Source organism: Pseudophryne corroboree, chromosome 6 (genome assembly GCF_028390025.1).
Source record: "Pseudophryne corroboree isolate aPseCor3 chromosome 6, aPseCor3.hap2, whole genome shotgun sequence".
In the NCBI taxonomy this organism is placed as follows: Eukaryota; Metazoa; Chordata; class Amphibia; order Anura; family Myobatrachidae; genus Pseudophryne; species Pseudophryne corroboree.
This window is the reverse complement of record NC_086449.1, coordinates 260,224,542-260,240,794: the sequence shown is the minus strand read 5'-3', so window position 1 is coordinate 260,240,794 and position 16,253 is coordinate 260,224,542. Positions and strand designations below refer to the sequence as shown.

At 48.5% G+C, this 16,253-nt stretch overlaps 1 protein-coding gene across 1 annotated transcript in view; it reads left to right on the top strand.

Annotated features, from left to right (window-relative positions):
• EFL1 (elongation factor like GTPase 1) overlaps positions 1-16,253 on the top strand; it is a 651,720-nt gene that overhangs the window by 221,028 nt on the left and 414,439 nt on the right. Inside the window, exon 13 of the mRNA XM_063925942.1 lies at positions 9,507-9,649. Coding sequence (XP_063782012.1) covers positions 9,507-9,649 — 143 coding nt within the window. The remainder of the gene's footprint in view (positions 1-9,506; positions 9,650-16,253) is intronic.

Here is a 16,253-nt window from a genome sequence, read left to right as displayed (position 1 = left end):
TTTCAGCTGTTGCTGAGTAGTTCAAGCTAGTTGGCTTGACGTGCCTTGTATGTGTGAGCTTTACGAATCTCACCACTGTCTGTGTTTCTGCTGCGGGGTACACTGGGCTCCACAAGGATATACATTGGGGTGTAGAATAGGATCTTGATCCGAGACACCAACAGGCTCAAAGCTTTGACTGTTCCCAGAATGCACAGCGCCGCCTCCTCTATAACCCCACCTCCCTGCACAGGAGCTCAGGGCCCTCATTCCGAGTTGATCGGTCGCAAGGCGAATTTAGCAGAGTTACACACGCTAAGCCGCCGCCTACTGGGAGTGAATCTTAGCTTCTTAAAATTGCGACCGATGTATTCGCAATATTGCGATTACTAACTACTTAGCAGTTTCAGAGTAGCTCCAGACTTACTCTGCCTGTGCGATCAGTTCAGTGCTTGTCGTTCCTGGTTGACGTCACAAACACACCCAGCGTTCGCCCAGGCACTCCCACCGTTTCTCCGGCCACTCCTGCGTTTTTTCCGGAAACGGTAGCGTTTTCAGCCACACGCCCCTGAAACGCCGTGTTTCCGCCCAGTAACACCCATTTCCTGTCAATCACATTACGATCGCCGGAGCGAAGAAAAAGCCGTGAGTAAAAATACTTTCTTCATAGTAAAGTTACTTGGCGCAGTCGCAGTGCGAACATTGCGCATGCGTACTAAGCGGATTTTCACTGCGATGCGATGAAAAAGAACGAGCGAACAACTCGGAATGAGGGCCCAGGTTTGTAGTTGGTGCTGCAGTAAGCAGGCACATAACAGAGGGGCTGCTCCAGGCAGCCCTAAGAAGAGCTTTTTTTGAAGAAAAAAGTGAAGACTTCAAGGGCAGCAGCGGTGGTAAATGTCAGAAGACATTCACTGCTGCAGCTCCAGCTCTCCCCAGCGGCGCTGTACACTCCCGAGCCCTGGTTGCCGGATAACTACAGCAGGAGGCTCCGGTTTTCTTCACGTCAGACACACACGACGGGGGCTCTCCGGGATCGCGTGGCCGCGCTTCGGGAGGTGGTGAGTGGGTCCCGCTTGCGGGACCCGGTCTTTATCGCGATCCAGCGCGGTCAGTGGGAGGCGGGCCGCGCACGCTGGCGGTGGACACTGTGGCAGTACAGGCGATCCCACTAGATCACCAGGGCATGGGTGCAGGTCAGGTTTTCTCTCTAAACCATTTTCAGTAACCCACAGTACCCGGTGGTTTTGCCAGCAGGGGGATAAGGCTTAGACCTGAAGCCCCTCCCCCAGCCCCAGGGCGCCATTTCCCGGAAATGTTCCCGCTCTGGAGCTGCATATCTGTCTCTCCCTCACTCCCTGTCAGTGTCTGGGCGCCATTATCTCTGAGCTTCACTGTTCCTGGGACTGCTTGGGCAAATCCTCCTGTGTAAAGCCGCCTGGTTGTCAGGGGTGGTATTCATGTGACCGGCGGTCTGCTGACCGACAGTCACATGACCTCCTCCACCATCCCACTGGCTCAGTATCCCGATGGTCGGCATGCCGACCAACAGGGACTATTTCCACTCGTGGGTGTCCACGACACCCATAGAGTGGGAATAGAACCCGTGGCGACCGCAGGTCGCCACCGAGCCCGCAGCGTGGCGACCGCAGCAAGCCCGAAAGGGGCTTGCTGCACTCGCCCCTCCCCGCCGGGATCCCGGCGTCGGTATGCTGCCGGGATCCCGGCGTCGGTAAGCTGACCGGCAGTCAGGAGACCGCCGGTCAGCCATACTACACCAATGCTGTGACTTTTTACATGACACTTAAGTATTCTACCTGCCTTTTTAGACAGTGCTAGTTAAGAAAGAGTGCATTTAGTCAGGGTTTTCTAGTACAATTACCCTGTGATATACATCCAGTTCTTACTGTGCAGTGTTATATCTATTGACTATATAGCTATATATATAAGCTATATATATAAGCTAGTCCAGTCCAGTATTATTGTTAGTAATAACCTCTACATTGTACAAACTGTGACTATCTGTGTGTGCATTAGATAGCTGAGTGGTGTCCATTTCGTGTCTTTCACTCAACTTGCTATCCCTATATTCTATAACCTGAGGGGGCTTGGTGCGTCAGGTTTTATATTGATATAGGATTTTCACAAAGATATACTTTAATATGTATTTTTCTCTATGATTTAGTCACCATATCTCTCCTTTATCTCTGCTAGTGCTGACTACACTGCGCAGGGGTTTGGGTAAGAAGTATTGTGCTGTTGCCAATTGTACTGTGTTACCTGATAATGCAAGTTATATCATGTCTGCTTCTGAGGGTAACTGTTCTGGGGCTGAACACACTGCCGGTGTTTCTGAAGCCACAGATCCCTATGAGGAGAATATAGCAGCTGTGGGCTCTGGCTCTGGGGGCTCTTTGCCCCCCAGTGGGACTGTGGCAACGGAGGTACATAATGACCCACCATGGGCCGCTTTTTCCACGCTTCTACATACGCTAGTTAATGAACTAACACCCCTTGTGGGACCCCCAATGCTGGTACAACCGTATGTGGTCCCTGCAGCTAACCCGCCGTGGGCGGGCGATTTATCTGCTCAATTGAAGAAGTTGAACCAGTCCCTGACTACTAAAAAGTCTGACCATCGCTCGCCTAAGTCCAAGGGGTCCTCTAAGCGAGCGTTTGTCTCCTCACAATCCACTGCTGTCACTGACACCTCGTCTGATGAAGACGGCACTTACACTGACCCCACAGGTTCTGACTCAGATACTGCTGATGGGGAGGGTAGTTCACATGTGGATGTTCCTGATCTTTTGGAGGCTATTAAGTTAATTCTACAGATTACGGATGATCCCGAGCCATCCGTCCCTCCTAAGAAACCAGATGGGTTCAAGCGTCAGAAGGTGGTTAAACAAGTTTTACCTCACTCTGACCACCTAGTGGATATACGTCAGGAACCCTGGGAAAACCCGGGTACGAAGTTTGTGCCTCACAAGAAGATGCTGGCTCGCTATCCCCTCGCGCCAGAGCTGTTTAAGAATTGGGAAACGCCTCCTCCAGTAGACTCACATGTGGCTAGGATGGTGGTTTCCTCAGCTCTGCCTGTCACTACCGTCACGTCTCTAAAAGAGCCTACGGATAAACGTGTGGAGGGTTGTTTTAAAGCGATTTACACACTCACGGGTGCTGCACAAAGGCCCACTATTGCAGCAACATGGGCTGCAGCGGCTATTGAAGCATGGGCCTTGGAGTTAGAAGCTGAAATCTCTTCTGACCATGCTAGACAATGCTTGTCATATATTGTCACAGCTTCTCGCTATATTAAAGGCGGCTTCTGATGCCGGTATCCTAGCAGCCAAGGCCTCTACTACGTCAGTCCTGGCTCGCCGGATATTGTGGCTGAGATCCTGGTCTGTGGATCTGGACTCTAGAAAAACCCTGGAGGTACTCCCTTTCAAGGGAGATATTCTGCTTGGGGAGGACTTAAATAAGATAGTGGCTGACTTGGCTACTGCCAAAACTGCCTGTCTGCCAAGTACCTCTCCTTTCCGTGTCGAAGGCTAAAGGTACTTCCTTTCGCCCCTTTCGTCCTTCAGGTAAAGCAAAAGGTCAGGCGTACAACAAGCAGGCCCGCACTTCCAAACCTGGTAAGCCAAAGCCAAAAAGAGCCTGGGCTGCCCGTCAGCCAGCTTCCAAGGCCGATAAGCCTGCCGCATGACGGGGCGGGCCGCGCTCTGGGGGATCCCAGGGTGGGGGGCCGGCTTCTAGGGTATACCCAGGAATGGTTGAAGACCACTTCAGATGCCTGGGTACGGGAAGTCGTCACTCGAGGTTTCGCCATAGCCTTCAACAACTGACCTCCTCATCGATTTTGCCAGACAGACGTCCCGTTGGACCAGACAAAGGCAAAAACTCTGCATTCGGTGGTACAGACCCTCCTGGATACAGAAGTCGTAGTACAGGTGCCCCTTGCGCAGAGGGGCCGGGGGTACAATTCTCCGCTGTTTCTAGTCCCGAAACCGAATGGGTCCTCCCGGCCCATTCTCAACCTCAAGGCATTGAACAGGTTTGTGAAGGTTTCCAAGTTCTGTATGGAAACCCTTCGCTCTTTAGTTCTGGCTTTGGATCCTGGGGACTACATGGTCTCCTTGGACATACAGGATGCTTACCTGCATATTCCTATAGCAGCGTCACATCAGCAATACCTGAGGTTTGCTTTTGGCAACCTCCATTACCAGTTTCGGGTGTTAACTTTTGGTTTAACAACGGCTCCGTGAGTCTTCACCAAAGTTATGGCGGTGATGACGGTGGTACTCCGCCGTCAAGGAGTCAGGATACAGCCGTATCTGGACGACTTGTTAATCCTGGCAAATTCCCCAGAACTTCTTCTATGTTATCTAGATATGACCGTCCGGTTTCTACAAGCCCACGGGTGGCTCATCAACTGGAAGAAATCCTCCCTGGTCCCTGCTCAGAGCATGGTGCATCTGGGATTGCTATTGGACACTCACAACCAGAGGTTGATCTTGTGTCAGGAGAATGTCCTGAAGCTTCAGGACAGGATTCGTTTCTTCCTTCCTCGTCTGCAAGTGTTGATACATTTTGCGATGCAGGTGCTGGGCCTCATGGTATCAGCATTCGACATGGTGGAGTACGCTCAATTCCATTCTCGCCCCCTCCAGAGGCTGATTCTAGCCAAGTGGGACGGCCTGCCTCACCGGATCAGGTCTCAAATGATCTCATTGACTCCGGAGATCCGTCTGTCGCTGCTCTGGTGGCTCCAGGACCAACAATTGTGCAGGGGCTGTCCCTTCTGGATATCCGACTGGGTCCTGTTGACGACAGATGCCAGTCTAAGAGGTTGGGGCACGGTGCTGGAGCAACACTCCCTTCAGGGTCGGTGGACCAAGGAGGAGTCCCTCTCAATCAACATTCTGGAATTGCGGGCGGTCTTCAGTGCATTGAAGCTAGCCCAGCATTTAATTCAGAACCGTCCTGTTCAAGTGCAGTCATACGACGCCACCACAGTGGCTTACATAAATCATCAAGGCGGCACTCGGAGCCGTCTGGCAATGAAGGAAGTCTCACGGATTCTACATTGGGCGGAATGCCATCTACCGGCCATATCGGTAATCTTCATTCCGGGAGTCCTGAATTGGGAAGCGGACTTTCTCAGTCGTCAGGACGTACATGCCGGTGAGTGGGGCCTCCATCCAGAAGTGTTTCAACTCCTAGTGGAAAAGTGGGGTCTTCCAGACGCAGATCTGATGGCGTCTCGACACAATCACAAGGTTCCGGTCTTCGGAGCAAGGACAAGGGATACTCAAGCGGCATTCGTGGATGCGCTGGTGGTGCCGTGGAGGTTTCGGCTGCCGTACGTGTTCCCTCCGGTGTCACTCCTGCCCAGGGTAATTCGGAAGTTCAAGCAAGAAAAAGGAATTCTGCTTCTCATAGCTCCAGCGTGGCCCAGACGGCACTGGTTCTCAGACCTGCAAGGCCTATTGTCAGAGCGTCCAATTCTACTTCCACAATGCCCAGACCTCCTCGTTCAGGGCCCCTGTGTCTACCAGGACCTAGCCTGGCTGTCTTTGACGGCGTGGCTCTTGAAGCTTCCGTCTTAAGGGCTAAAGGGTTTTCTGAGGAGGTCATTCAAACTATGTTGCGGGCCCGGAAACCGGCTTCGGCTCGGATTTACTATAGGGTCTGGCATTCTTACTTTGTTTGGTGCGCATCTAACGATTATGACGCTTCCAAGTTTAGTATAGCCAAGTTGTTGGCTTTTCTTCAGCAGGGCCTGGACTTAGGTCTACGTCTGGCCTCCCTCAAAGTTCATATTTCTGCCTTGTCGGTGTGGTTTCAAAGAAAAATTCCGACCTTACCTGATGTGCATACCTTTACTCAGGGGGTGTTGCGTATCCAACCTCCCTATGTCCCGCCTGTGGCTCCTTGGGACTTGTCGTGGTTTTGGAGGCGTTACAAGAGTCTCCGTTTGAACCTCTTGGTTCAGCTGATCTTAAGTGGCTTTCCCTTAAGGTGGTGTTTCTGCTGGATATTGCTTCAGCTAGAAGAGTGTCGGATTTGGGTGCCTTGTCCTGTAGTTCCCCATATCTGATATTTCACCATGACCGGGTGGTTCTTAGGACTCGTCCCGGATATTTACCTAAGGTGGTTTCCTCGTTCCACCTTAACCAGGAGATTGTGGTTCCGGCACTAGTTTCTCCTGATCTGTCTCCTAAAGAGAAGTCTTTGGATGTGGTACGGGCTCTCCGTGTCTATGTGAAGAGAACTGCTTCAATTAGGAAATCTGATTCTCTCTTTGTACTGTTTGGATTTCACAAACGGGGCTGGCCTGCTCACAAGTAGACTTTGGCCAGATGGATTAGAATGGTGATTGCTCATGCTTATGTGAAGGCTGGTCTGTCGGCTCCTGCTCACATTACGGACCATTCTACTCGGTCTGTTGGACCTTTTTGAGCGGCCCACCGTGGTGCGACCCTTGAACAATTGTGCAAGGCGGCTACGTGGTCTTCAGTGAACACGTTCATAAGGTTCTATGCCTTCGATACTGCCGCTTCCCAGGATGCTTCCTTTGGACGCCGGGTTCTTGTTCCCACTACAGTGCGTCCCCTCCCATAAGGAACTGCTTTAGGACATCCCCAATGTCTATCCTTGTGGAGCCCAGTGTACCCCGCAGCAGAAAACGAGATTTATGGTAAGAACTTACCTTTGTTAAAACTCTTTCTGCGAGGTACACTGGGCTCCACAAGGCGCCCACCCTGACGCACTTAGCTTCTTTGGGTTTGTATGGCATTAGCCACTGACACTTCTGTCGTGAGAGTGTGGTGTATGTGCCTACTAACCATTGTCGTCTCTTTTCCTGCTACTGCATTGGGCTGGTTAACTAAAAACTGAGCTCCTGTGCAGGGAGGCGGGGTTATAGAGGAGGCGGCGCTGTGCATTGTGGGAACAGTCAAAGCTTTGAGCCTGTTGGTGCCTCAGATCAAGATCCTACTCTACACCCCAATGCCTATCCTTGTGGAGCCCAGTGTACCTCGCAGAAAGAGATTTAACAAAGGTAAGTTCTTACCATAAATCTCGTTATAATCCTTCTCTCGAAGTATGTCGTCTCCTCGGGCACAGTTTCCAGACTGAGTCTGGTAGGAGGGGCATAGAGGGAGGAGCCAGCCCACACTCTTAAACTCTTAAAGTGCAAATGGGTCCTGGTGGACCCGTCTATACCCCATGGTACTAATGTGGACCCCAGCATCCTCTACGGACTACGAGAAAAGGATTTACCGGTAGGTACCAAAATCCTATTTTCGGTGTATCTAATTTAAACATCAAAAAGTAAGATACCTGCAGAAATATAAGATCAGGACGCCTGTCCTGTTTTGTCTCATGTATTTTAGTTACTCGTGGCCTACAGGGGTGAGTATATACTTCTGCCGATGATACAAATATTTGTCACATGGTTTATATTGTAGAACATTTCAAGAAAATTTAAGAAATTGTAAGTGAAATATTTTAAAGTGTAAAATGTGAGACATATCTAAAAAGCAGATTACAACATGAATGTGATGTCACCAATAGGAGAGGGTAGGGATGTTGGTACAGTTAGCAAGTAGTAAGATAGGTTAGTAGCCAGTAGGATACTTGGAGAGTTATTGGTAGTAGGATAAGTAGGTTATTTTGTCACCGATTTCAGTACAGTATAATAATCTGTAAGCCCTATTTCCAAAAAGCCATTAATAGAAAGAAAGCTTCCATTAATGTCCACTAAATGGCATAACAAAACTTACCATGAAATAGAGCACGCATACAGTATCTTAGAGGAGAGAAGGGAGAGACATGATATGATCAAAGCATTAATATTTATTTAGTAGCAGTTTCTTATATAGCGCAGCATATTGCATTGCGCTTTACAATTAGAACAACAGTAATGGAACAAAACTGGGGAACAACAGTAATAGAACAAAACTGGGGAACAACAGTAATAGAACAAAACTGGGTAACAACAGACAGACATAGAGGTAGGAAGGCCCTGCTCGCAAGCTTACAATCTATAGGGAAATAGGCATTGATACACAAGGATAGATGCTACCTATTGCATAATGGTCCACCAGATTACAAAGGTTCTTAATGGGTTGTATGATATGGTCACTCAGCAATGTTGGCCAAGTGTCAGGAGGGGGTGAGAGTAAGGAAAGACAAGATATGTGATGTTATGTGGACTGTACAGAGAGGATGTAATTAGATAGGGAAGCACTGAAGGTTATGTGGGTGGGTCTGGAATTTGATGGGCTTGTCTGAAGAGGTGAGTTTTCAGGGAACGTTTAAAGGTTTGGAGACTAGAGGATATCACAGTATAAGCACTTCAGGACAGGAAGACTGTAATTGTATGTCTAAAATCAACACACAGGGGGGAATTCAGTTGCCCATGTTAATTTTTCGTGCAGTCAAAACGGGACTTTACCACAATTTTTTTTCCAGGCTATCAAATTAGAGCCTTTTTTTACCGCACAAAACATTACTCGTTTTCAGGCAAAAACACTTAAGATTCGGGCCTCCAGGCAGGGGGGAAAAAAATCCCATAAAGTGCCGGCTATAGGGGATAATTTAATAACCCCCAGGGGAGCAATTAGCCATGGTAATTTACCAGGACTAATTGAATTACTCCAATTGAATGACAATTAGGTGTACCTGTATATTGTTTTCTATTAATATAGTTCTATTATTAATATAACAGACTTTTATACATTTTGCTGTGTGCTAAACCTGTGTAGTTTCTTCTAGTTTCACTTTTTTTGATATACTTGTATGTTTAAATCCGATGTGCTGGTAGGAGCATGCTCAGTATGTTCAGAAGCAACATCCCATGACATAATCAATCTGCCAGCTTTCAGTATATTGGCTCTGCATGATCACCTGGTCTCAGTCGCAGATACTTTTTGGTAAACCAGCCGCTAATTTGAATGATTCCTAATGTGTCACAGCTAGTGAGGCGTCTCTTTATAGCTGAAAATTGTACACTGCAATCAAGATTTTACTGGTGTACTGCTAATGCAATATTATTAAAATTAGCATTTTTTAGGGATGGCTGTTTAGCTTCTCTGATTGTTCCCAAGCCTACAATTCAGTAGGAGTACCATTATAACAAAGACATTTGTGCCAATGCAGGTTAATAATAATCATCAAGCTAATTATAAAGTCATAAGATATATTATAACAAATATTGGATAAGCTTGTCTTTGTGGCTTTCGCTATTTGTTGATAAAAAAACACTTTGCAACTCATTAGAAAAGTATATTTTTATCATTATGTTCTGCGTTTAGTACAATATAATATATAAATTAAGTTTTTTATTTAACGTTTTATATGTCTATTGAATGCTTTTGTATATTACACACAACTGGCTGTGATTTCCCAGATTTGCTTAGTAATTGTAAGATACAGAAATGAAATATTTAGAACCAGTAATTCTCAGTCTGTTAGCAATGATATACCTCTCATGCAAGTAACTGCACTTCTCGCAGGCCATTAACTCAGGAAGAAATTGCTCTGAGACGAGAGCTTGCCAGACAGAGACATGCTGAAAAGATGGCAAGCAATCAGGGACAGGAGCAGGCTCCCTCCAGCACTGAATGTCAAGCCACTGTAAACAGTGAGAACACCAAAGGCAAGTGTCTGTTCTTACTACTTTTTATTAACTTTTCCCCCTCCAGGAGTCTTCAGCGAGTTCTCTGTAATCACTGAATGTTCCCACCACACAGACAGCAATTACACACTATTACAATCCACATCACTTGCTAACAGTTGCTGACACCAGTCTGTAAATTACATAATTACAAGCAAATTAGCTGTTTAGGTGTTGTGAGATAAATATGGTTAGTGATAGGTTAATTTATGATCTGTGCTATGAATCACTAACTTCTATATGCCAGACGCAAATGGTGAACACAGCGTAAAATGCAATTTGCCTTACCTAAATATAGCGTTTATAAGTATTTGCAGCTTTTACGGTCTCCTAAGCCTGCCTTAACTTTAAATGTCTGACCTTTTTACATTAGCTTTGCAGCAGAGTTCAAGGTATTGGTCTCTGATATCAGCAGCTGAGAGTCAGAATGCTTCAATAAACTTAAGAAGTTTTTAGTGCGCGGGAAAAAACAGAATGCCAGTTTTCTCTGACGTCCTAGTGGATGCTGGGACTTCCGTAAGGACCATGGGGGATAGCGGCTCCGCAGGAGACTGGGCACAAAAGTAAAAGCTTTAGACTAGCTGGTGTGCACTGGCTCCTCCCCCTATGACCCTCCTCCAAGCCTCAGTTAGATTTTTGTGCCCGGCCGAGAAGGGTGCATGCTAGGTAGCTCTCCTGAGCTGCTTAGAGTAAAAGTTTAAATAGGTTTTTTATTTTCAGTGAGACCTGCTGGCAACAGGCTCACTGCATCGTGGGACTAAGGGGAGAAGAAGCGAACTCACCTGCATGCAGAGTGGATTGGGCTTCTTGGCTACTGGACATTAGCTCCAGAGGGACGATCACAGGTTCAGCCTGGATGGGTCCCGGAGCCGCGCCGCCGGCCCCCTTACAGAGCCAGAAGAGCGAAGAGGTCCGGAGAAATCGGCGGCAGAAGACGTTCCTGTCTTCAGATAAGGTAGCGCACAGCACTGCAGCTGTGCGCCATTGCTCTCAGCACACTTCACACTCCGGTCACTGAGGGTGCAGGGCGCTGGGGGGGAGCGCCCTGAGACGCAATAAAACACTATAAAAACCTTATATGGCTAAAGAAATGCATCACATATAGCTCCTGGGCTATATGGATGCATTTAACCCCTGCCAGTTTTCCTGAAAAAAGCGGGAGAAAAGGCCGCCATGAAGGGGGCGGAGCCTTTCTCCTCAGCACACAAGCGCCATTTTCTTTCGCAGCTCCGCTGGAAGGACGGCTCCCTGACTCTCCCCTGCAGTCCTGCTACAAGAATCAGGGTAAAACAAGAGAGGGGGGGCACTATTGGCAGCTAATATAAAACAGCAGCTATAAAGGGAGAAACACTTACATAAGGTTATCCCTGTATATATATAGCGCTCTGGTGTGTGCTGGCAAACTCTCCCTCTGTCTCCCCAAAGGGCTCGTGGGGTCCTGTCCTCTTTCAGAGCATTCCCTGTGTGTGTGCTGGGTGTCGGTACGATTGTGTCGACATGTATGAGGAGGAAAATGATGTGGAAGCCGAGCAATTGCCTGTGTTAGTGATGTCACCCCCTAGGGAGTCGACACCTGACTGGATGGTCGTATTTAAAGAATTACGTGACAATGTCAGCACTTTGCAAAAAACTGTTGACGACATGAGACAGCCGGCAAATCAATTAGTGCCTGTTCAGGCGTCTCAGACACCGTCAGGGGCGCTAAAACGCCCGTTACCTCAGATGGTCGACACAGACCCAGACACGGATACTGAATCCAGTGTCGACGGTGAGGAGACAAACGTAATGTCCAGTAGGGCCACACGTTACATGATCACGGCAATGAAGGAGGCATTGAATATTTCTGACACTACAAGTACCACAAAAAAGGGTATTATGTGGGGTGTGAAAAAACTACCAGTAGTTTTTCCTGAATCAGATGAATTAAATGAGGTGTGTGATAAAGCGTGGTTTTCCCCCGATAAAAAACTGCTGATTTCTAATAAATTATTGGCACTATACCCTTTCCCGCCAGAGGTTAGGGCACGTTGGGAAACACCTCCTAGGGTAGATAAGGCGCTCACACGCTTATCAAAACAAGTGGCGTTACCGTCTCCCGATACGGCCGCCCTCAAGGAACCAGCTGATAGAAGGCTGGAAAATATCCTAAAAGATATATACACACATACTGGTGTTATACTGCGACCAGCGATCGCCTCAGCCTGGATGTGCAGCGCTGGAGTGGCTTGGTCGGATTCCCTGACTGAAAATATTGATACCCTGGATAGGGACAGTATATTATTAACTATAGAGCATTTAAAGGATGCATTACTATATATGCGAGATGCACAGAGGGATATTTGCACCCTGGCATCTAGAGTGAGTGCGATGTCCATTTCTGCCAGAAGAGCGTTATGGACGCGACAGTGGTCAGGTGATGCGGATTCCAAACGACATATGGAAGTATTGCCGTATAAAGGGGAGGAGTTATTTGGGGTCGGTCTATCGGACCTGGTGGCCACGGCAACGGCTGGAAAATCCACCTTTTTACCCCAGGTCACCTCTCAGCAGAAAAAGACACCGTCTTTTCAAACTCAGTCCTTTCGTCCCCATAAGGGCAAGCGGGCAAAAGGCCACTCATTTCTGCCCCGGGGCAGAGGAAGGGGAAAAAGACTGCACCAGGCAGCCTCTTCCCAGGAGCAGAAGCCCTCCCCCGCTTCTGCCAAGTCTTCAGCATGACGCTGGGGCTCTACAAGCGGACTCAGGCACAGTGGGGGGCCGTCTCAAGAATTTCAGCGCGCAGTGGGCTCACTCGCAAGTGGACCCCTGGATCCTGCAGGTAGTATCACAGGGGTACAAATTGGAATTCGAGACGTCTCCCCCTCGCCGGTTCCTGAAGTCTGCTCTACCAACGTCTCCCTCCGACAGGGAGGCGGTAGTGGAAGCTATTCACAAGCTGTATTCCCAGCAGGTGATAATCAAGGTACCCCTACTACAACAGGGAAAGGGGTATTATTCCACGCTGTTTGTGGTACCGAAGCCGGACGGCTCGGTGAGACCAATTTTTAAATCTAAAATCCTTGAACACTTACATAAAAAGGTTCAAATTCAAGATGGAGTCACTCAGAGCAGTGATAGCGAACCTGGAAGAAGGGGACTATATGGTATCTCTAGACATCAAAGATGCTTATCTCCATGTCCCAATCTACCCTTCTCACCAAGGGTACCTCAGGTTTGTGGTACAAAACTGTCATCAGTTTCAGACGCTGCCGTTTGGATTGTCCACGGCACCACGGGTCTTTACCAAGGTAATGGCCGAAATGATGATTCTTCTTCGAAGAAAAGGCGTCTTAATTATCCCTTACTTGGACGATCTCCTGATAAGGGCAAGGTCCAGGGAACAGTTAGAGGTCGGAGTAGCACTATCTCAGGTAGTGCTACGTCAGCACGGGTGGATCCTAAATATCCCAAAATCACAGCTGATTCCAACAACACGTCTACTGTTCCTGGGGATGATTCTGGACACAGTCCAGAAAAAGGTGTTTCTCCCGGAGGAGAAGGCCAGGGAGTTATCCGAGCTAGTCAGGAAACTCCTAAAACCAGGCCAAGTGTCAGTGCATCAATGCACGAGAGTCCTGGGAAAAATGGTGGCTTCTTACGAAGCGATTCCATTCGGAAGATTCCATGCAAGAACTTTTCAGTGGGATCTGCTGGACAAATGGTCCGGATCGCATCTTCAGATGCATCAGCGGATAACCCTATCTCCAAGGACAAGGGTGTCTCTCCTGTGGTGGTTACAGAGTGCTCATCTTCTAGAGGGCCGCAGATTCGGCATTCAGGATTGGATGCTGGTGACCACCGATGCCAGCCTGGTCAAGCATGGAAACGTCTCTTCACATAAATATCCTGGAACTAAGGGCCATTTACAATGCCCTAAGTCAAGCAAGGCCTCTGCTTCAGGGTCAGTCGGTATTGATCCAATCGGACAACATCACGGCAGTCGCCCACGTCAACAGACAGGGCGGCACAAGAAGCAGGAGGGCAATGGCAGAAGCTGCAAGGATTCTTCGCTGGGCGGAAAATCATGTGGTGGTGTTCATTCCGGGAGTGGACAACTGGGAAGCAGACTTCCTCAGCAGACACGACCTCCACCCGGGGGAGTGGGGACTTCACCCAGAAGTCTTTCAAGTGATTGTAAACCGTTGGGAAAAACCAAAGGTGGACATGATGGCGTCCCGTCTCAACAAAAAACTGGACAGATATTGCGCCAGGTCAAGGGACCCTCAGGCAATAGCGGTGGACGCTCTGGTAACACCGTGGGTGTACCAGTCGGTGTATGTGTTCCCTCCTCTGCCTCTCATACCCAAAGTACTGAGAATCATAAGAAGGAGAGGAGTAAGAACTATACTCGTGGCTCCGGATTGGCCAAGAAGAACTTGGTACCCGGAACTGCAAGAGATGCTCACGGAGGACCCGTGGCCTCTACCTCTAAGAAAGGACCTGCTCCAGCAGGGACCTTGTCTGTTCCAAGACTTACCGCTGCTGCGTTTGACGGCATGGCGGTTGAACGCCGGATCCTGATGGAAAAAGGCATTCCAGATGAAGTCATCCCTACCCTGATCAAAGCCAGGAAGGATGTAACCGCGAAACATTATCACCGCATTTGGCGAAAATATGTTGCGTGGTGTGAGGCCAAGAAGGCCCCCACAGAGGAATTTCAACTGGGTCGTTTCCTGCATTTCCTGCAAGCAGGACTGTCTATGGGCCTAAAATTAGGATCCATTAAGGTTCAAATTTCGGCCCTGTCGATCTTCTTCCAGAAAGAACTGGCTTCAGTGCCTGAAGTTCAGACGTTTGTCAAGGGGGTACTGCATATACAGCCTCCTTTTGTGCCACCAGTGGCACCTTGGGATCTCAATGTAGTTTTAGGGTTCCTAAAATCACATTGGTTTGAACCACTCACCACTGTGGAATTAAAATATCTCACATGGAAGGTGGTCATGCTGTTAGCTCTGGCGTCAGCCAGGCGTGTCTCAGAATTGGCGGCTTTGTCATATAAAAGCCCTTACCTAATTTTTCATTCAGACAGGGCAGAATTGAGGACTCGTCCTCAATTTCTCCCTAAGGTGGTTTCAGCGTTTCACATGAACCAACCTATTGTGGTGCCTGCGGCTACTAGGGACTTGGAGGACTCCAAGTTGTTGGACGTAGTCAGGGCCCTGAAAATATATGTTTCCAGGACGGCTGGAGTCAGAAAATCTGACTCGCTGTTTATCCTGTATGCACCCAACAAGCTGGGTGCTCCTGCTTCTAAGCAGACGATTGCTCGTTGGATTTGTAGTACAATTCAGCTTGCACATTCTGTGGCAGGACTGCCACAGCCAAAATCTGTTAAAGCCCATTCCACAAGGAAAGTGGGCTCATCTTGGGCGGCTGCCCGAGGGGTCTCGGCTTTACAACTTTGCCGAGCAGCTACTTGGTCAGGGGCAAACACGTTTGCAAAATTTTACAAATTCGATACCCTGGCTGAGGAGGACCTGGAGTTCTCTCATTCGGTGCTGCAGAGTCATCCGCACTCTCCCGCCCGTTTGGGAGCTTTGGTATAATCCCCATGGTCCTTACGGAAGTCCCAGCATCCACTAGGACGTCAGAGAAAATAAGAATTTACTTACCGATAATTCTATTTCTCATAGTCCGTAGTGGATGCTGGGCGCCCATCCCAAGTGCGGATTGTCTGCAATACTTGTATATAGTTATTGTTACAAAAAAATCGGGTTGTTTATTGTTGTGAGCCATCTTTTCAGAGGCTCCTTCGTTGTTATCATGCTGTTAACTGGGTTCAGATCACAGGTTGTACGGTGTGATTGGTGTGGCTGGTATGAGTCTTACCCGGGATTCAAAATCCTTCCTTATTATGTACGCTCGTCCGGGCACAGTTTCCTAACTGAGGCTTGGAGGAGGGTCATAGGGGGAGGAGCCAGTGCACACCAGCTAGTCTAAAGCTTTTACTTTTGTGCCCAGACTCCTGCGGAGCCGCTATCCCCCATGGTCCTTACGGAAGTCCCAGCATCCACTACGGACTATGAGAAATAGAATTATCGGTAAGTAAATTCTTATTTTTTTTCATATAGAGGCATACATGAGCCATAGTCGTTGATGCTCAAAGGAAGAGAAGTGGATTTGGGCCATACCTTCAATGAAGGTCAAATGGAGATGGAGAAGGGCCATGCTGTCAATAGATGGGGTACTGGTCAGTGTATCAAAAAATAGACAGAAATTGCATGTACCCTGTTGATAATGTTATGCAGTTTTCAAGCCTTCAGAAGAACTTCACTAAACTCCCTTTGAGCATATTATAGGTACATGGGTTTTTTTTTTTTAATGCAATTTTTATGAGAGGCATTTGATATGCCGTCTGTCGGGATCCCGGCGCTCAGCATACCGGTGCCAGGACCCCGACAACTATTCTCCCCCTTGGGGTGCCCACGACACCCCTGGAGGGAGAATAAAGAGAGTGGCGCTCCACCCTGCCCGCAGCGTGGTGGGAGCAGCGTGTCGAGCGTAGCGAGCCTGCAAGCGGCTCTCTTGCACTCGCCCCGCTGCCTGC